Source organism: Brachycentrus maculatus, unplaced genomic scaffold (genome assembly GCF_059751285.1).
Source record: "Brachycentrus maculatus isolate JH-2025_06_01 unplaced genomic scaffold, ASM5975128v1 h1tg000440l, whole genome shotgun sequence".
NCBI lineage: Eukaryota > Metazoa > Arthropoda > Insecta > Trichoptera > Brachycentridae > Brachycentrus > Brachycentrus maculatus.
In genome coordinates this window covers 314,233-335,708 of record NW_028281188.1, presented here as the reverse complement: position 1 = coordinate 335,708, position 21,476 = coordinate 314,233, and the positions used below count along the sequence as shown (strand labels likewise).

The following is a 21,476-nucleotide window of genomic DNA, read 5'->3' as shown; positions in this document are numbered from 1 at the left end:
CATTTGCCGTGTCCCGCAGTTGACCGACAGTCCGCGAAAAACGGCAAATGCCGTGTCCCGCCGACAACGTGTTAATATCAAAACACGTTTAAAACGTGATTTATGTCAAATTGCCAGTGTTGCGATAAATCATGTTTACTGGTGGAAATGTTTATTTTTTATTCAAGAAAATATGTTACTTATAGCATCGACTATGATATAATGATTAAAGAAACCACTTGTTTTTTACCACTTGAGTTTTATTAAAGACTACATGTTTCAGAAGTTAAACTTCCATCACTCAGGTCTGTATAATAACTGAATGAATTTTTTTTTTTTAAAAACCCTTATTCGCACCCAATGGTGCATAGGGCACTGTGTCATATAAACGCAGTGTTATCTTGATCGTTTACACATGAAGGAAAGGTGATCAGCCCTCCGCTTCAGGTACCAGTCCATGGTAATATTGAATAAATATTACAGTGAAAAAATCCCTTATATTTATTTGACCCTGGACCTCCAGAACGGTAGCCGAGCGTGCTGACCATTACACTACGGAGGCGGACTGAATGAATGATGGAAGTTTAACTTCTGAAACATGTAGTCTATAATAAAACTCAAGCGGTAAAAAACAAGTGTTTTCTTTAATCATTGTAACATGTCTTACCACAAAGTTAATGCCGAAACAATAAATAAAAGACTATGATATAAATTACAAAGAGTAAAAAAATATTTTAAAAAAAACTCACACCTGGACAGGTTAGAAGAATCTTTTACATACTGTTGGTAGAGAGTCGGAGATGACTATAAGGGTTCTATTTGCTTACTTTTGGTAAAGTACGAAATGCCAAAAAACATTGTACGGATCGGACTTGGGTTTACGGTTACTTGTGATTTTTGTATACTAATTAGGTATACTAATTAGGTATACTAATTTTGTATACTAATTAGTATACTAATTAGTATACTAATTTTGTATACTAATTAGTATACTAATTTTGTATACTAATTAGTATACTAATTTTGTATACTAATTAGTATACTAATTAGTATACTAGTTAGTATACTAATTAGTATACTAATTAGGGTCGGGGTTAATGAAAAAACTGCCTGACAACAATGTGTCTTCAAAAATGGGTTTTCATAAATTTGGTCTGTATGACATTATTTATACGCATGGAACGTGTTAAATGAATTATATAATTAAATATAACTTTGTTTTAAAATCACTGTAAATATTTTATAATAACTTAGTTATAATGTCTACCAGTTTCGAGGCTAACCGCTTCTTTATCAAGACTGTTAGAGAATATTACTAATATTAATCAGTCTTGAAAAAAAAGCGGTTGGCTCGGAAACCGGTAGACATTATAATGATGTTATAATAAAATATTTATAGTGATTTTAAAACAAAGTTGTATTTTAATTATGAAGTGGAAAATCACAAAGTTATTGCTTCAAATATAAATGATATTAAGTGAATTATTTAAAAATTTCATAATTGGGTCGCGTGGTGAAAACGATCAGGTTAGTTTTTGAACGAATAAGCTAGGGGTGTTCACGTCGGGGAAGTGAGTAGAGCTCGGGTGTTCTCGTTGGCAGGCGGTCGGGTTCACAGTAGGGACATTGCCAAGGCCACGTCGGCGAGCGGCGGCGGCGCTCAGGAGCGGTTGAGCCAGGCGATGACCTTGAAGACGAAGTAGGCGAGGCCGAGCGCGGCGGCGAGGCGCTCGCGCTGCTGGCGCTGCAGGGAGTCCAGCTCCAGCGCCATGACGCGCCGGTTGATGCGCGCCACCTGCCGCCGCAGGTGCACCACCTCCTCGCCCGCCGTCAGGCTGCCCTCCACCGGCGGGGTCGTCTCTCTGCAACATATCATCAACCATCGATCCAAAGGGGCAGGCCAAAGGCACCACTCATACATTCTTTGCTTCTTCCACACTCAAGCATTTCCTTTTACTCTTCTTCTTCTTCAAAACATTATCGGCACCCAATGGTGCATAGAGGGAACAGCATCATATAAACGCAGTGTTATTTTGATCGTTAATACACGAAGGAAAGGTGATCAGCCCTCCACTTAAATATTAGAGTGAAAAATTCACTTATATTTATTTGAACCCCCCCCCTGGGAATCGAAATGCCAAATCTTTAACCTGTCCAGGAGTATGGTCGTATATGTATGACCAGTACAAAGCATGATTTAAGACGTGATTTATATCAAAACATGATTTATGTCAAAATTATCGACGTTGCGATAAATCATGTTTACTGGTGTAAATGTTTTTTTTTTATTCGAGAAAATATGTTGCACATAGCAACGACTACGATATAAAATAATAAAAAGTAAAAAATATATAGTAAAAAAAACTCACTCCTGGACAGGTTGAATAGATAAATGGTCGTCCAAAGTTACCTGAAGGTGAGCCGGGTGTCGTTGAGGTGGTTGGGCGTGGCCTGCAGGACGAGGGCGGCGGCCTGGGCGGCCTGGGCGGGCGGGGCGCGCGGGGGCGTGCGCGGCGGCTCGTCGGCGCAGGGGAAGGCGTGCTGCTGCAGCGTGAGCACGCGCGGCGGCGTCTGCACGCGCACCGCGCCCTCCTCGCGCCCCGACAGCGTGCCCCCCAGCACCGAGTTCTCCAGCTGGATCTCCCGCGGGGGCGCTCGGGTCCCTGCAAACATTTGGACCATTTATACTTAATTTTTTTATATGTAAGCTGTACAATTCCCGAATAAATAAAATAAAATAAAATAAAAAAAATATCAATCTAAAATTATGATATACTTAACCTTTTAACCGCGTCAACTTTGTTCCTGAGAGACGCCCGTACGCGGCGGTATTTCGCCAAAAATGATTACTTTTATCATGTATTTAGTTAAGAAAAGATTTATTTTCCATAACAAAAACGTTCAATGGGATTCATTGTGCCTTTTTGGTACTCCATAATACACTTGTGTCACATTATTCTTGAAATATATCGTAATATAAACAAATTAGATCGTAACATAAATAAATCAAAGCACGCATTGTGTGTCACTCTTACCCACTGGCGATGCGTAGCGTCGAGAATGAGACAGATATAGGGCATGATTATGGCGCGGACTAATTACCGACCGCAAGAAAAATCAGAGATCTGTTCTTTTATTTATCCTTGTGATGTTACAAATTATTAGTCAGATATTTCAACAGATGTCATAAGGCCGAGGATTGACGTATTATTTTATCCAAAGTTCCACACCATGAAAAAATCCCTCCAAGTTGAACTGAGGTTCGAAACTTGGAGCAAAGTAAAAACACATACGGTTATGTCAGCCGCGTAAGGGGCATGTTTTATTAAAACACATACGGTTATGCGAGCCGCGTGGATCCGGTTAATATTGATAGAATAACATTAAACACTAAATCACAGTCTATTTGATAATTTAAGTCTAAGTTGGTATTAGACTACTTACTACAATATCATAAATCCGTTATCAAAATAGTAAAATATGAATGATTGATAAAAATCTTATCGTAAAAAAATATACAGGGCTGGGTGAAATAATACATAATTTTAAATAATAAAATATAAAATCTATATTTGATTGACAATTTTTATTTAACAGAGACCCTTTTATTCGGATGTATGCAAGATCCGTACCCTGGATTATTTTTACATACTGGGAAACGCCTGTAAACAAGATTTTCAAGTTTTTTACTCACAACGTTTTGAGTGTGTCTAAATACTTGTTCACAAAATCTGGATTATCTCCAATTACAGGAGTTATTTTCATATTATTTTTTGACATCTCATCAAAGATGAAGAAGAATATGGAAGTCTGGGCATTTACGGGGCTGACGACCGTCATGGGCTGGTTTAAGTGATCACTTTACACACGTGTAACATTCACCAATTTTACCCATTATTGACAACCACACTACTCACATTGTTGGAAGTTCTATATATATATATATGAACCAATTTAGAAACCTTGTTCTTGAATCACTAGAACTTCACTAGAGACATCTATTGGTGAGATGTAAAGAAGCTCTATACCAAGCAGAAACTCTTATATTATAATATGAAAGTAACTCCTGTAATTGGAGATAATCCAGATTTTGTGAACAAGTATTTGGACACACTCAAAATGTTGATATTTAGTTCATGTTATTTCTTTTGTCCGCCTTTGTAGTGTAATGGTCAGCATGCTCGGCTACCGTTCTGAAGGTCCCGGGTTCGATTCCCAAGGGGGGTAAAATAAATATAAGTGATTTTTTCACTGTAATATTTATTCAATACTACCCTGGACTGGTACCTGAAGCGGAGGGCTGATCACCTTTCCTTCATGTGTAAACAATCAAGATAACACTGCGTTTATTTGACGCAGTGCCCTATGCACCATTGGGGTGCGGATAAGGGTTTTATTATTATTTATTATTTCTTTTATATATGATAAAATCAATAAAGCACTTTGATAATAAGCAAGTTTTATTATCTTATATATTTAATAAATTATAAGCAGTTATGTATTTTCTTTGTGCGAGTAATAAAGGGTTAAGTACAATCGACCTCACGGGTAGAAATATCTTTGCCGTTCCAAGTGTGTTAAATAAATCAATTTAAATAAAAAAACTCTCCGTAGACCACCCACCGAGGTGCTGGTCTTGGCCGAGCAGCATGATCCGGTCGGGCACGTTCATGTCGAACTTCTCGCGGTGGTTGGTCCACGAGGCGGGCGGCGCGCCGTGCAGCTCCTCGTCGCTCAGCTCCCCGCGCGCCGTGATGCGCTTGGGCACGCGCATGCGCACGCTGATGTCCTCCGTGAAGGCCGCCTCCTTCAGCAGCCGCTCCTCCGGCCCGCTGCTCCAGTGGGAGGGGCTCTCGTTCCTTGACATCCTGCAATCAAAAGGACATATTTTACACTCACTTGCTTACTTCAGCCTTCTTCTTATGTCCAGTATTGAACAAAGTCCTCCCTATTGGACTTGCACAGTTGTCTGTTGGATGCGACTCCTTCCAGTGCAGGCCCGCCACTTTCCTAATGTCATCGGACCATCTTGACTGGGACCTATCAACGCTTCTGCGTCCTGTTCAAGGCCTACAGTAGAGCACCTTCTTCGTCCATCTATCCTCTGCGACTCTAACCACGGGACCACAACCCGACACGCGAGTTCTGCGATCCTTTGAGCCATATCGCTCACTACTTCCAACAACGTCACAAATAATAAAAAAACTTTTCAGGATATCGTTTTTAAAGTTTAAGAATATAATAAAATGTATTATAAATAAATATCAAGCCACCTATTGAACTTTTTACTGCGCAACAGATCTTTTTAGGTAACTTGAAGGTTTTTACTCCATTTGAAAAATAATTAGATTATTTAAAAAAATAATTAAACAATACCTTTTCTTTTTGTAGGTATCATTCAAAATGTCAAAGTAGGGCAAATCTAAAATTAAAATGAATTAAATAAACACGTTATTTACAAACGAGAAATATAAATTGAGACACGGATTTTAAATGGTACGTCTTAAAATTTTATGTAATAGTGGAATGGGGTGTCATTGAATAATAAATATTATGAATTAAACGTAACAAAAATTTACCTGTTTGTTTATAACCTACAGTGACGAATATTGCACAAATATTGTTTGACCCAACGGTTACGAATTGTATATTCAATTGATCAAGTTGACGTATGATTAACCTTATAAAGAACAATGATTACATACGAATTTGGACTTGGTTCGTACGTGCGAGAATTGATAACGCTGTATTTCGGAACAGTGAATGTAAAAAAGTTTTCTAATTACCTTGCAATGTAGAGATCGTTATTTAATTCTGAACGTGTGTTGTTTCTATTTGTGAATTACGTTTTTTTGTACTTTTATTTCATAAAATTAAAAGCGAACAGTTCCGTTTACGTCAGACGGGGTCCTTTTTCTATGGTAAACGTAATGCTGCCATTGGCTGCCATATAACTAAATAAACCATTGAAATATTCTATTTCTCAGGGCACTCTTATCGGAAGTTGGCGACCACATCCTTGAAATCTACGTTATCCTGGGCCAGTCTGATGAGGGTTGCTGCATCAAGATTTTCATTTATTTTCAAAACATATTACATACATAAGTCATAAATATAATATTCCCGATGAGTAATTTATATTTCTCATTTTCAGCCATGATGTTCTTTTACGCCTGAAGCCCCGTCTACTGTCTACCTTTCCCTCTACTAAAAGTGGTAGAAGGGCATTTCTTTCCCTTGCGGGATTTCAGCTTTTGACAGTGGTAAGCAGTTCTCTATCTTTACACATTTTTAAGCACCCTTTTATTGGGCACTCTCGATCAGTTCATGAGATCCGCAGCATTCTCCTGTATAGCCATATTTCATTTGCCTCTATTTAAAAAATCATGGAGATTTTGAGAGTACTCCCTTCCACACCATACAACAGTACGGGTAAAACATATGCTTTTATAGCATTCCATCTTGTGCTCAACTTCAGGTCTCGGTTGCACAAGAGTTTTCGTAGTGCTCGATCGTAACAAAAAAAAAGCGCTACATTGTAGTACTACACAAGTGTGGCCATCACTACTATTGTCATCCCTTGACATTGACAGATAAGCTGAGATAACCTTTAAAATACCCGGCCGTATTTTTTGTACAATATTATTTTAAAATTACCGGCTTTTATTAAACTGACGTAAGACCGATATAAAAATAGAATATTGAAATTGACCGCTATTTCAGCCCTTCATTATACTAAATCATAATTATTTCCAGCGCTAGATATGGAGAATCTAACACTTGTGTCGTCGAATGCCTGTTTCGGCGGCTTTCAAAAGGTGTTCAGCCATCATTCTTCGGAGTTAAAATGTCCGATGAAGTTTGCCATCTACCTCCCCCCACAAGTGTCCGAAGGAAACGTTAAGGTTCCGGTTATTTACTGGTTATCTGGGCTAACTTGCAACGAACAAAACTTCATCACGAAAGCGGGCGCCCAAAGGTATGTACATTGCATGCGCAATTAGTAAATCTTATTTAAAACTATTTGACTAATCACTGCTGACTAAAATCAACGAATTTCGCTTTGTCATTATTTAGTCATAATCTAGTGTGGGCCAATCAGGAACTTGGGCCAATCAGCATTTGCTCATTGCTGGGAGGAAACCATGTTGCACTCCTCAGGAGAAACTGGACTGCTGTGTGTCGTAAACAGGCCTTCCGTTCCGCTAGAAGAGGGTTCGGCATTTTGTGTCCTAGCTTGGTTTATGGTACCAATGTCCTTCACTATTTGTGTTATGTATGATCAGTGGCGTGAATTTCATATGGGCACATAAGCAGTACTTACCCTAGTGGAATGGGAAAAAGATGGAAAACTGTGATAATAATAATAATAATAAAAAAAACCACTTAACTAAGTTTTCCTCAGTTATTTCTCGCAAAACACACATTTTTATAGTTATGAGAGGTAAGTTTAAAAAATAAATACTAAAATGCTGTTTTCCCTACTGCCAACCCTGATTAAAAACTCACATGTGCACGCTACTGTTATGATACCACCTCTTGTGAAAGTTCCTTTATGAATTATCACGGATCTGATGTCGGATAGGTCCTCACCCAGGCTCCTGTAATGCGCCTTCAGCTGTTCGGCTTTCCAAACTTAAAACACAGTAAGGGACATTTTTTTGTAGCACGTTTTTTATGCATTTTTGGACTAAGTAGAATCTACTTAGTCCAAAAATGCAAAAAAAACGTACTACAAAAAATGTCCCTTACTGTGTTTTGAGTTTGGACAGCCGTGTTGTCTTTGAAAGCTGAAAAGGGGGCAAAGCATCAACAGGTGAGGGACATCTTGAGGTGTCTCGTTATCACACGTCTAATTCTTTTATCTCAATCCTGTGGATTGGTGTGCAGCAACAAATGACACCTCCTTTGCCATTCCGGTCTATTTTGAACAACCCATATCCGTATTGTATAAGTCGCAAAGATATTTGCCATGTGGGCTTTTCCCTCTATTATCCCTTCCCGTTGTTCCCTCTATTATCAGGTGCAGGAATCACACATACAGGTGTCCGAAATGACTGGTTTGTTTCTCCAGGTATGCATCGACCCTGGGCCTGGTTATCGTGTGTCCCGACACATCCCCGCGGGAAGTGAACATTCCGGGAGAGGATGACTCGTACGACTTTGGCTCCGGGGCTGGCTTCTACGTGGACGCCGAGCAGGACCCCTGGAAGACCAACTACAGGATGTTCAGCTATGTCACCAAGGAGCTGGTGGATCTGATCACCTCTGCCTTCCCGGACATTATTGACGCTGCCAAGCAGGGCATTATGGGACACAGGTAATTATTTTTGCTAGAAAAGGCACTATTTGCTGGGCTTGCAATTCGACTGTCCAACCATCAAGGAGATTCCACACATGGGTAGATAAAGAATATTCTCAATATTATTAATATTTAAAGCATTTTCTTTGTGATAAGTCATTTTTACTTATTAATTTTTTTACAAAAATTTTAATAATATACTAATATAACCACTCACCGAGATTTTTATGTCTACTGGTTTCGAGACATACCCGTCTCTTTGTCAGGACAATCACTAACAAAGCATGCAAACAATACAACCCTTCACCACCATAGCACCATTTACACACTTAAAACTACACAAAATGTTTGACACATGCGATTTTTGGTCGACCTCAAGACCAACATGCACTAAAGTTTTCACCACACACATGCGTTACGAGCCGAGGTTAAACATGCACTAAGGTTAAATGTATGAATCAAAACAGCTTATATACTCGTAGGATGAAAGGAGTGGGCGGGGTTTGAATTGGAAATTGACGAATCTAGAAGATAAAGAATAGTACGCCACATCAATCTGTGTTTGCTTCTTGGACATTCATGCATCTCCTCATACATACCCGCCGATTATTCCGACTCCTGACCTGACCACGCTCAAGTATTTGAAATACTTGATCATGCCAAGTTGGCATCTTCTATTATTTATCCCCAAATCTTTTAACTTTTTAACTTTCTTGTTGGAATCCCTAAAGCCTGTTTTATAGGCTTGTCGGTAGGCAGGATAGGGAAGGCACATGTGAAAAATACATCAGAGACAGAGGGGTTTTACCAACAAAACAATTTTTAAACAATATTTTTTTACTTATTATTTTGAGAAAAAAAAAACTTTGTTTTTTGATCCACTCACATTTTTATTAACAACCAACTAGTTTCGGCAACAAGCTGTTGCCCTCTTCAGGGTTTAATTTATGACTAAACATAAATATAAAAAAGAAACAGTGTACAAGAAACTAGTTGGTTGTTAATAAAAATGTGAATGGATCAAAAAACAAAGTCTTTTTATTTCTCAAAATAATATATCAATACGATCCACAAAGTTAATGTTTTCAACATTCAAAACATAATTTTTTACTAATTTTTTTTTTAAAAAATGTTCATAATATTAGTTTAAAACCACTCACCGAGATTTTTATGTCTACCGGTTTCGAGACATACCCGTCTCTTCATCAGGACAATCACTACCACAGCATGCAAACAATACCAATATTTTTTTTTAAATAATAAAAAACAACTTAGTAGACTCAAAAAATCAGTGTTTGATTTAACATTTAATATTTAAATTGAAATGGAGATCTACAAATTAAATGCCAAATCTATAAATAAAATTAAATAGAATTAAAGTCATTCACTGTTTGGTTTTTTCCTTTTTCCAGCATGGGAGGCCACGGCGCTATGGTGTGCGCTCTCAAGAACCCGGGCCTCTACAAGTCGGTGAGCGCGTTCGCTCCCATCTGCAACCCGTGCGAGGCCCCCTGGGGGATCAAGGCCCTGACTGGCTACCTGGGCCCCGAGGACTCTGGCCGCTGGAAGGAATGGGACTCCGTGGAGCTTGTCAAACAGTATAATGGACCCCCGTTAGAACTCTTTGTGGATCAGGTACAGTGAATCCAAAGGTTGTGTGTTTTGCAAACAAAATCCCATCAGCGGATACTGAACTAGCAGCGTAAAATTGAGTTCTGGTATCTAACTAACTTACCATTACGCCACTTCTCATCACAGGTAGGCAGAGAGAATAGAATGCCACACTACTCTGTCTTGCAAACACTCTTCGCCTCTTCCACATTCATGCATCTCCTCATACATACCCGTCGATTATTTTGACTCCTGATCCGACCGCTTTCAAGTATTTGAAAAACCTCATCGTGCCAAGTTTTTCTCGGTTTTCCTTTGCTCCTTTATCCAACTAAATTCGCTTCATAAATTTGTTTTACCGTTCTTTTCTCACTCATTCGTTCCACATGTCCAGGAGTGAGTTTCTGTGGACAAAACTGTATATCCATGACAGGTCATAAGCCATGTGAATGTCCAGATTTCCATATCTTCGCATAAAGACATTCATCATATCATGATAATATTAACACATTTTTGTTGGGCGGTTTTTTCACCAACCCCGACCCTACTTATACTCAGTCTGCCGCCCGACCCTCAGTCTAATCACAAGTAACCGCAAACCCAATTCCCATCTGTACAATGTTTTTTAGCGTCTCTCACACTCTGCCAAAAGTAAGCAAATAGAATGCTTATAAGCATCTCCCGCTCTCTACCAACAGTATACTTTTAAACGTTTCCCGCAAACAATGTGTTAAGAAAAACCTTTATACATTATAGGAATGTCTTCACTTCCCGACATTTTATTTTATTTACCACATTGGGATGGGCTGTTAAGGCACCGAGTGGCAGGCTTCCGGGAGAGGCTGATGAAGAGCTCCAACCTCATCATAAAGTGGCTTGTGGAGCACAGATGGGGGCTGGACATGTGCCAGCACTGGAGCACAGTGCTGCGTTTGCAAATGAGCTGATCTTCATCTACTACATCTCTCCAAATTTTTTTTTCACTGTACTTTTTTGTTTGATAACTATTGTAATTTTAATTTAAATATATGTATACTATAGCTGTAAAACATATATGGCTGACTAAGTATTGCACCCATCACTTGGTCAAGCTGGAATGATTTTATTATTATTATTAATGATATGATTTTATATTTGTGTTCAGGGCAAGGCGGACAATTTTTACAAGGAGAAGCAGCTGTTACCAGAAAACTTGGTGCAGTCCTGCCGCAATGCGCAGTTCCCTTGCATACTGAAGATGAGGGAAGACTATGACCATTCTTATTACTATATCGCCACCTATATCGGAGAACACCTGGAGTATCACGCCAGGATACTTAACTCGTAAACACGGCCAACCATATCGCTCACTCCTTTTAAGAACGTCATAAATAAAAAAACTATATTTTTCAGGAGAACGTTTTTAAAGTTTAAAAATATAATACAATGTATTAAAAATAAATATCAAGCCACCTATTGAAATTTTTACTAAGCAACAGATCTTTTTAGGTAAAACCTGAAGGTTTTTTCTCCATTTGAAAAATATTTAGTATATTTAAAAAAATAATTAAACAATACCTTTTCCTCAAAATGCAAAAACAACACTTTCTGCCCTGTAGCGGGTAAATATTAAGTTAAAAATATGCTGCTTTTGCTGGTATATAGTACATTTTCTGGGCATTCCGAAAACATACACAACTGAAAATTGACGATTTTTGATTTACCACGTTCTTGAAAGGAGTGAGCAATATGTACTCAGCCAAATGCGAATTAACTCAGATATAAATAATAATAATAAATTTGGTTAATTTGTGTATTTAATTCGCCATTTTCGTAAAATGCTACCTCAAGGCCCGATATACACTTCGTAAGCATTGCCAATTAAACGGACTTATCGACATGGCTAAATTTACAAACTTGTATTAATGGGTAATATACTCGGCCAAATGCAGATTATCCCGGATATGCCATACCAGTCATACACCTTCATAACCATGGTCCATTATACAAACTTGGGAAATTAAGGCAAAGTTGATATTAATTTCTTTTAAATGAGCGATTATATCGACGTGCCCTACGTAAAGTGCTCTAACTACATTTTTGGCAATTTTGAGGTATTTGGCGTATGTTATCAACTGACCGTTATCTACAAATTTAAACAAACAAAAAATAAATACATAAATTACGCCTAGTTTTCAGGCGTATAAGACGGTATCTACATGGAATTTTCGAAATGAACTGAACTCCTAAAACGCTAACTACTTAATTTTGACAAAGCATAAAGTTTTAAAACGATTTAATACATTTTTTTTTGACATCTCATCAAAGATGAAGAAGAATATGGAAGTCTGGGCATTTACGGGGCTGACGACCGTCATAGGCTGGTTTAAGTGATCACTTTACACACGTGTAACATTCACCAATTCTACCCATTATTGACAACCACACTACTCAAATTCTAGGAAGTTCTATATATATGAACCAATGTATAAACCTTGTTCTTGAATCACTAGAACTTCACTAGAGACATCTATTGGTGAGATGTAAAGAAGCTTTTTATTAAGCAGAAATTATTATTTTTTTTCTTTAAATCTCACCAATAAATGTCTCTAGTGAAGTTCTAGTGATTCAAGAACAGGGTTTCTAAATTGGTTCATATATATAGAACTTCCAAGAATTTGAGTAGTGTGGTTGTCAATAATGGGTAGAATTGGTGAATGTTACACGTGTGTAAAGTGGCTATGAAGGTCGTCAGCCCCGTAAATGCCCAGACTTCCATATTCTTCTTCATCTTTGATGAGATGTCAAAAAATAATATGAAAATAACTCCTGTAATTGGAGATAATCCAGATTTTGTGAACAAGTATTTGGACACACTCAAAATGTTGTAAAAAAAAAATATGTTGAAAAAATCTTCTAAGCTCTCTCCTGTAAAGTAACAGATTTGCAGATAGAGCATTTTACGTAGGGGCCGTCCATATGAATGTTTTCAATTTTGTACAGTCACTATCATATTGATAAATAAATAAAATACATATTTTTGTAGTTGTCGTTTATTTTTTAATGTATACTCTGGATTTTGTCAGTTTATAATTTGACTCTGTGGGTAGGTAGACTAGTATATTTATGAGACGAGTGTGGCAGGTAATAGAGGCAGAGGAAGACCGAGGAAAACTTGGCATGATCAAGTATTTCAAATACTTGAAACTGGTCAGGTCAGCAGTGGGAATAATCGGTGGGTATGTATGAGGAGATGAATGAACGTGGAAGAGGCAAAGATTGTTTGCTAAGACAGATCGTTCTATTCTCTCTGCCTATCCTTGTGGAGAAGCTACCATGCTGGAGGTCTCAGGATCAATCCCCAGCGGTGTCAAAATAAATGTTGTTTTTTGTTCACTTTAATATTACCCCGAACTGGTACCTGAAGCGTAAAACACCTCACTAAAAAGCGTAAAATACCTTATTTTCATACGATTAATAATCAACTCAACATTGCATCAGTTTTATGCAGTGCCCTATGCACCTTTGTGTGTAGATGAGGGTATGAATAAAAAGAAAAATTACAAAAGTATGTAATAATATAAATATAATTTTATTTATAAATATAAACATAAAAGCAAAGAGTTTAAGAAATATCTTTAAAAATCCAATAGTGCGGTGCCCCAAATCACAATTAACTGTCTGCAAAATTAAACACGTCTACCGAGTTAGGACTTTGCGAGGACAATGTCCATGTAGGCGCCGGAAAGCAGGTCCTCGGAGCTGACTCCGAGCTTCTTCTGCAAGTCCTCGGCTATGGTCTGCCCTTCCTCCAGGGTCTGCTCAGGCGTCAGCACCACCTCCAGCTCCATGAAGTTTCCCAGACCCTCAACGTTGTCAATGTGCACGCGGGTTTGGCCAACCATGAAGAGATGCCTGTAAAAATAGGAAATATATACAGTGAAACCTCTCATCTATCGTTTTTAAAGGGACCTATTAAAATAAACTATGAATGCGGGAAAACAATGAATGCGGGATTAAGAGGTCAATACGCAAGTAGATACGACCGAGTAAAGATACCGTCCTCCCATTCTGCATAACCATTCGTAGGCTGAAATTCTAAGAAGAATACATGTTTCAGATGCAAATGTATTTATTTAAAAAAAAAATACAAACCAGAATAGAATTTGAAAAAATACCTAAGTTTATTGATCAAAATTTGTTTTTTTAACAGTTTTTTGGCTTTGCAAATAGTATTTTTTTCAGCATCGGTTATTGAATGTGCGTTGTAGAAAGTTTTCTTTCAAAGAGTGTGCACGCTTCTGGAAATGCAGGTACAGGCAGCGGCTCCTTTTCATCAATATCGACCTCTCCTGCTATCGGTTACACAAGCTTTCCATAGTTTCTATCCCATACGTTGCCGTTGAATGTAAGAAAATTGAAAATAATGTAAAAAACAGACAAAATGTATCAAATATGTAGCTTAATTCGAACGATAAATGCGTTAAATGGTGATAGAGAAACGATCGATGCGGTTTAATTTAGTATGAAATGAATTCGGGATAGAAGAAATAAACGATACATCCGGGAAAACGATTATTCGAGGAACGATAGATAGAGGTTTCACTGTATTTATATAAATAAATAATTTGGATGATTTATACAGCGCCATTTTTGTAAAATACTACCTCAAGGGCGCTTATACAGAATGGATTATGATAAAAAATATATATATTAAAGAAAAACGTCGTCAATCCGCTGAGTCTGAAGGGAGGAAAGTAGAGTTGCCGTATTATTGCGCCTTCTTCTCGGTCTTCTTGGGCTGGGCTTCTTGTACATAAGTATACACAGGGCTTTTTTTTCTATGTATCACAGTAGAACGGCGTTCCGTCGCCTATTTTCACAGATATCGCTCACTTCTTTCAACAACGTTATATATCAAAAATGGTCAATTTTCAGTTGTGCATGTTTTCGGAATGAATCCATAAAATGTACTATATCCCAGCAAAAGCGGCATATTTTAAACTTAATATTTACCCGCTACAGGGCAGAAAGTGTTGTTTTTGCATTTTGAAGAAAAGGTATTGTTTAATTATTTTTTTAAATATACTTAACATTTTTCAAATGACGTTGAAACGATATATGACGTTGTTGAAAGGAGTAAGCGATGTGACAACCCTAATATTTTATTTAAATTTTTTATCATTTAATATGGTTACAAAAGTTTTTTTTAATAATTTTAATTCATTTTCTAGGCATTTCTACTTACAATCTTAAAATTTATAACGCAGTTCTCTCCAGTAAAGAGACTTAGCTCTTGTGCTTGGAGAGGGACTTACACATATTATTTATTGTTTATGTTTGTTGGTAATATGATTTATTTTTATTATAATACTTTTTTGTGTATTTTTTTTTCTTTCTTAGATTAACATAGTTTTTTTTTTATTTTTTAGCATTTTTAATGTCTTCATTTTTTTTATATCTGTAGGAAGGTTAGTGAAGTACTTGGTTCCCAAATATTTAAAGTTCTGTTGGAATTGTAAATATGTTATGTCATTATTAACCTGACTTTCTTCAGTTCTCCTTTGACGCCCAACCCTCGCTTCAGAATAGAGTCTATTTGATCGCCGAAGTTTTTTCCCTGCTCATCCGGTTTTGGTAAATCGCATTTTTCATATTCGCTCAGTTTGGGGCCGTCGGTATCGGGGCGGTCGTAGAATAGCAGACAGGACGATCCATCGGAGTATTTCCTCAATTTGAGTCTGCCATTCGAAGCATTGTAGAATACGTCGTGTTGGGGTATCAATTCGCCTTCTGTGCCCGACAGCGCCTTCGCTCTTGTAAGTATATCATTCAAATCGCGGACCTTGGCTTTGATTTCAACGTTTCGTAACATTCTCGATATATTTATTAAAGAAATTATAATATTATGATATTCTTGTTTAAATCTAATAGTTTAGAATTATGTATAAAGTATACTTTCACACTTTGGCAGTATTCAAATTGGCAAGTACAATAGCGCGTTTGACATTAATTTTTGACAGATAATTTCGGCGGGAAAGTCTTTATGGCTGTAAAATAAGCATTTCGGGTTACGACTGGTTGTTGATCCGATTGTTTGAGTTCGTACATTCGCGGTGTTATCAAAATTAGAGATGTGACTAGTACGTAAGTGTTGCTTTATTCGGATACCGATTAGGATGTATTCGTTACTTTTTCTTGATTTATATTTCTTTCCGGTTTGAATGTTGATGTCAATTATTAAAATATATTTGCAGCTAGAAATACGCAACCTTAGCTTATAATGATCGAATCTAAAAATTAATCGATTTATTATATGAAAAAAATTGTTATTTAATTCGAGCGCCCATATTAATTAAGATACCGTAGCTTTATTGTGTACGAATACAAAACAATCGTTTTGTTCTCCAGATGTAGAATTAAATTAAACTAACATTTTGCAACAGTAGACCCGGAGGAAAATTCTCCGAATATTTAAAAAAAAAATTCTTAGCAATAAAAAACGACTTTAAAGGATGTTTTCTTTTTCCCATTTTGGCAATTTTCTTCTTCTTTTAAATAGATTTTTTTACTTAAATAGGTTTTTTATTACGGTCAGTATTTTTGAAATTAGGTGATGTTTTTAATATTTTGTGGTTAAGAATAAAAGTATCGGATAATTTAAAGAGCGACATTTCGTTAAGTACTAACCCAAGTACCCTTTATTTAACCGTAAGATATAAATCTGTAATACAAATAAGAAGAAAATAATAAACATATGTTTTTTTTAATTAAAAAAAAATCACTCTTAAATTTTTAAATTGGTGGTGGAAGAGTATTTTATGCCATCAAACCCGCAATAAAAAAGGCAAACTCGCTAAATTTAATAATATTTATTGGTGATTTCCTAAACGAAAGCAGTTTCAACTGTAAGTTACCCTGATAGTACTTCTCTCTACACATTTTTAAAATATGTTTTTATACAACTTAGTTACTTTTTCATTGGAATTGCATAATAATAATTTTTTTTATGAATTTTAAAAAAAATGTTTACTTTTTACCTCCCACTTTCTATGCACTCACCGCGACGTAGGAACGCAATCCGATTTACAACTAGCCGTAAACTTATGTATATTTTACAGCCATAAAAGAGTCTGAATTTTCCCGCCGGAATAACTGTCAGAAATCAGCTGTCGCCTGTCAAACGCTCGTATGCTCCTGTTTAGAATGAATCTTTTGTCTCTTCATTTGAATATCGACAATAAAGTGAAAATATCCGGAATCATTCGAAATTGGATTAAATTAAATTAAATCATTTATGTGTAAGACGGAAGATATCGTGAGGTGGGGACGACAACGAAGGCGATACTGGAATGAGCATGTAAACAGAATGTCAGAAGACAGACTTCCACGTATCGCATTTCAAGGAAACCCTGAAGGATAGACCTCCAGGCAGACCTCCAAAAGGTGGAGAGATAGTTGGCAGTCAACATCCCAAGAGGGACAGGCGGCACAGATCTAAAAAATAAAGAAGAAAAAGAAATCATTAAATTAACCCTTAATAACTAAACAGTCGTCTGGCGGACTATGCAATTAAAAACGTGAAACTTATCAAAAGTATTTATTAAAAATAGGAGCGGGTTACATGGCACTTAAGTTTGATTTATTAGGAATGAATGTAAGAGACATTTAAAAATAAATCACTATATGTCAATATTGTGCGACCCACAAGTGGCATTGTATCTACAAATATAGTTTAGTTATCTAGGGTTAAATTAGATTCTCGTTGGTATTCAAAATTACTTAACCTCTAAGCTGCTCGAGTTCGAGTGTCAAACTTTCCGTCCCGTGCTGGATTATTTTACATTACAATATTTTTGACAAAAAAAGCATATTTTTGCCTATTTTTTGTAGTGAAACTTTCGTATATCCATCATAGATGTTCACAGTACACAATACACTTTACTTATTATGTTTTTATGGTGTATTTACACAAAAATATTAACATTTACGGACTCGCGGCCTATAGAAGACGCGGCTGTCGTATCTGCGGAGCACGAGCCGACCGGAAGTATTCACGATAAAGTTGACACTAAATTAAAATAATTTTGATATTTTATGACAATAAATCAAAGAGAACTAATTCATCCATGCCTCGAACCAAATTTAAGAGCAAAAAATTATCCATAGGTGTTGATATAAGTACGTAAAGTTGAAAAACGACTATGCATGCGATCCGCAGTCAACGGTACTTCTATAAAAAACGACAATAGATGCGATCCGCAGCTTACGGGTTAAAACGGTGGGAATGTTGAGAACCGTTGAAATAACAAAATTCCGTAACTTTAAATATAGCATATGATTTTCTGTATTCTAACTAATAATTACAATATTATTTGTAACTAATAATTACACTTGAAATACTATTATTTGCCGACAGTACGACCCTGGTTACGATAAAATGGCCACTACACAGATAGGTAGGTACTTTGTTTCCATCTCGCGTTTCAATTATTTTTATCAGTCTCGCGCGAATCGTCTGCGCATGCGCGGCGCCAAACCGGACTCGCGAAGTGACGTCATCGAATAAACAAACAAATCAAATATCGGCTTGCAACTTTTCATATCGAAAAAGCCGGTATTGTAAAACAGTTCTTATGGCATTTTGCGTTAATGACTATTTTACTGTCTCCGTTGATCTGCGTTTAGTATAAAATTATTTTAGGCGCATTCGAAATAGTTTTCGTTTGTTATGTTTTCTGGTTCTGTGACAGATGTGCAAAATGTGAGGTTATCGTCTAATAGTTCAAATTTTTTCGTGCCGTTTTCAAATTGACATGCGGCAAATTTTGATAATAATTTTATAACATTGCGTAAGTTTTATTCGAATATATATATGCATGCAAACTAACGAGTTGCCGCTCGCTTTTAAGTGATTAGGTTGTATTCACACCTGTTTATGAATGATTTTATATGTAATTCTTAGGACGTTTTGATATATGTAGTATATTTATGTATTACACAATATTTCGTAATCAATGAGAAAATTCGCTATTCACTCGTCTCTCTGTGCGTCCAACTTTTTCGAGTAAAATTCGTTACGTGAATCGTTATTTTTTAAATATCTTTTTTACATTATTTTTAATGTCGAAAGATAGATGAATGTCTAATTGATATATGGATGTCGGATAGATAGATGGATGAATGTCGGATGTAGATGAATGTTGGATAGATAGGTGGATGTCGGATAGATATATGAATATTGGATAGATGGATGTCGGATAGATGGATGAATGTTGGATAGATAGATGGATGAATGTCGGATGTAGATGAATGTTGGATAGATAGGTGGATGTCGGATAGATATATGAATATTGGATAGATGGATGTCGGATAGATGGATGAATGTTGGATAGATAGATGGATGAATGTCGGATTTAGATGAATGTTGGATAGATAGGTGGATGTCGGATAGATATATGAATATTGGATAGATGGATGTCGGATAGATATATGAATGTCGGATAGATAGATGGATGAATGTCGGATGTAGATGAATGTTGGATAGATAGGTGGATGTCGGATAGATATATGAATATTGGATAGATGGATGTCGGATAGATAGATGAATGTCGGATAGATAGATGGATGAGTGTCGGATGTAGATGAATGTTGGATAGATAGGTGTATGTCGGATACATAAATGAATATTGGATAAATGGATATCGGATAGATAGATGAATGTCGGATAGATAGATGGATAAATGTCGAATATAGATGAATGTTGGATAGATATATGAATGTGAGATAGATAGATGAATATCAGATAGATAGATGGACGTCGGATAGACAGATGGATGTCGGATAAATATATGGGATGTCGGATAGATGTATGAATGTTGGATAGATGGATGTCGGATAGATAGATGGATACATGTCGGATAAAGATGAATGTTGGATAGATATATGAATGTGGGATAGATAGATGAATGTCGGATAGATAGATGGATGTCGGGTAGATAGTTAGATATTGGGTTGATAGATGGATGTTGGATAGATATATGAATGTGAGATAGATAGATGAATGTCGGATAGATAGATGGATGTCGGGTAGATAGTTAGATATCGGGTTGATAGATGGATGTATAGAAAAGACAACTTTCTAATATGTTTAATTTCACAATGGTTGTGAAGCAATAGAAATATTAAAAATCTATAAAACAACAGTGCAATCGAAAACAACCAAAAAATGCCAGGCAGTGCAAAAAGTGACACCAGCTGCCAAGAAACAGGCTGTCTGCCATGATCAATGTTTGTTATTACGTGTGTTGCTGATTCGTTCAACAGCCTTGCCATTACAGTAAAAAAACAGAATAGAACGCCACACCGCTCTGTCTACGAACATTCTTCGCCCACTCATACATACCCGCCGATTATTTCGACTCCTGACCCGGCCGCTTATAAATAAGTACATATGTATACATAGTAGGCTCATAATTATAGTACCTGTGTTTATATATTAACTATCGTTTTTATAAATTATTATTGAAGGACTTTCTGTTCTGATAATAATAATAATAAGAAGAAGAATGGTAGTAGCGTCGCTCGACATGCAATACTGCAAATCTGCAAAATGTATAATTTTACTGCACAAACTAATGATTTAGCTGTTTTTTTCTGAACAGTGTTTAAGGACCAACGTTTAACACAGAGGTCCCCAAACTTTTTGACCAGTAGTCCCTCTTTCAGACACAATTACACAATGCCTTTTAAGGTCCGGTAAGAAATTTGCCATTTGAAATCAGTATTCGTTAAGTCGCAACTTATTTTTTTCTAAAACCAGGTAACATTTTACGCAATTGATTTTTTTTTCTTAAAAAATCGTTTTGCATTGAAAAAATTAGTTTTTATTCGAAATAATTAATTGGTTTTGATAATAAAATGGTTATTCATAGGTTAAATCGCGGTTACCTTTCAATAACTCTTTTCTTTTCAAAACCATGTACATAATTATTTCGAAGAAAAACTTATTTTTTCAGTGCAAAACGGTGTTATAAGAAAAAAGTAAAAAAAACATTTTTTCAATCGTCATTTTTTTAAATCGGGCGTTAACAGACATGTGACCTCTCCGGTTGTCTCCGGTGGAATGAATTCTGTTTTGGCGAATTATCGATAAAATTAAGAAAGGTGTGTTGAGATGGTTTGGACATGTAGAACGAATGAGTGAGGAAAGAACGGCAAAACAAATTTATGAGGCGAATGTTAGCGGGAAAAGAAGCAGAGGAAGACCGAGAAAAACATGGCACGATCAGGTATGCCAAATACTTGAAAGTGGTCAGGTTAGGAGTCGTAACAATCGGCGGGTATGTATGAGGAGACGCATGAACGTGGAAGAGGCGAAGAATGTTTGCAAGGACAGAGTGGTGTGGCGCTCTATTCTCTCTGCCTACCCCTGCGGGAAGCGGCGTGATGGTTAGTTAGTTAGCGAATATCCCCTTTAGGCCATACATAAGTAAAATTAAATTGAAAAATGGTTATAAATTTTCTTTGCAGCACCTTTTATGTGTTATTTGAAGTGTAAAATGTCATTTCAAAATGCAATAAATAATAAAAGATAGCGCATACT

The 21,476-nt window shown here is 36.7% G+C and overlaps 4 protein-coding genes across 4 annotated transcripts in view; 2 read left to right on the top strand and 2 right to left on the bottom strand.

Moving 5' to 3' along the window:
• Positions 1-1,346: 1,346 nt before the first annotated feature.
• Tango11 (transport and golgi organization 11) lies at positions 1,347-5,908 on the bottom strand. Its single transcript, XM_088271415.1, has 4 exons — positions 5,766-5,908; positions 4,603-4,847; positions 2,390-2,642; positions 1,347-1,841 (listed from the first exon to the last, which is right to left on the bottom strand). The coding sequence occupies exons 2-4, from the start codon at positions 4,844-4,846 to the stop codon at positions 1,640-1,642; spliced, it is 699 nt and encodes a 232-aa protein (XP_088127541.1). The 5' UTR covers position 4,847; positions 5,766-5,908; the 3' UTR covers positions 1,347-1,639.
• Positions 5,909-6,532: 624 nt separating this feature from the next.
• Positions 6,533-12,147, top strand: LOC148302549 (S-formylglutathione hydrolase). The gene is made up of 5 exons (XM_088271428.1): positions 6,533-6,655; positions 6,736-6,958; positions 8,054-8,299; positions 9,694-9,916; positions 11,037-12,147. The coding sequence occupies exons 2-5, from the start codon at positions 6,744-6,746 to the stop codon at positions 11,217-11,219; spliced, it is 867 nt and encodes a 288-aa protein (XP_088127554.1). The 5' UTR covers positions 6,533-6,655; positions 6,736-6,743; the 3' UTR covers positions 11,220-12,147.
• A 1,284-nt stretch (positions 12,148-13,431) lies between these two features.
• On the bottom strand, positions 13,432-15,897 carry LOC148302548 (uncharacterized). Its single transcript, XM_088271429.1, has 2 exons — positions 15,415-15,897; positions 13,432-13,786 (listed from the first exon to the last, which is right to left on the bottom strand). Exons 1-2 carry the CDS (start codon positions 15,744-15,746, stop codon positions 13,579-13,581), a joined length of 540 nt encoding a protein of 179 aa, XP_088127555.1. The 5' UTR covers positions 15,747-15,897; the 3' UTR covers positions 13,432-13,578.
• Positions 15,898-18,604: 2,707 nt separating this feature from the next.
• Positions 18,605-21,476, top strand: part of LOC148302547 (ATP-binding cassette sub-family C member 4-like) — a 34,231-nt gene continuing 31,359 nt past the window's right edge. The window contains exon 1 of the mRNA XM_088271420.1: positions 18,605-18,723. The gene's annotated coding sequence lies outside the window, so the exon portion shown is untranslated. The remainder of the gene's footprint in view (positions 18,724-21,476) is intronic.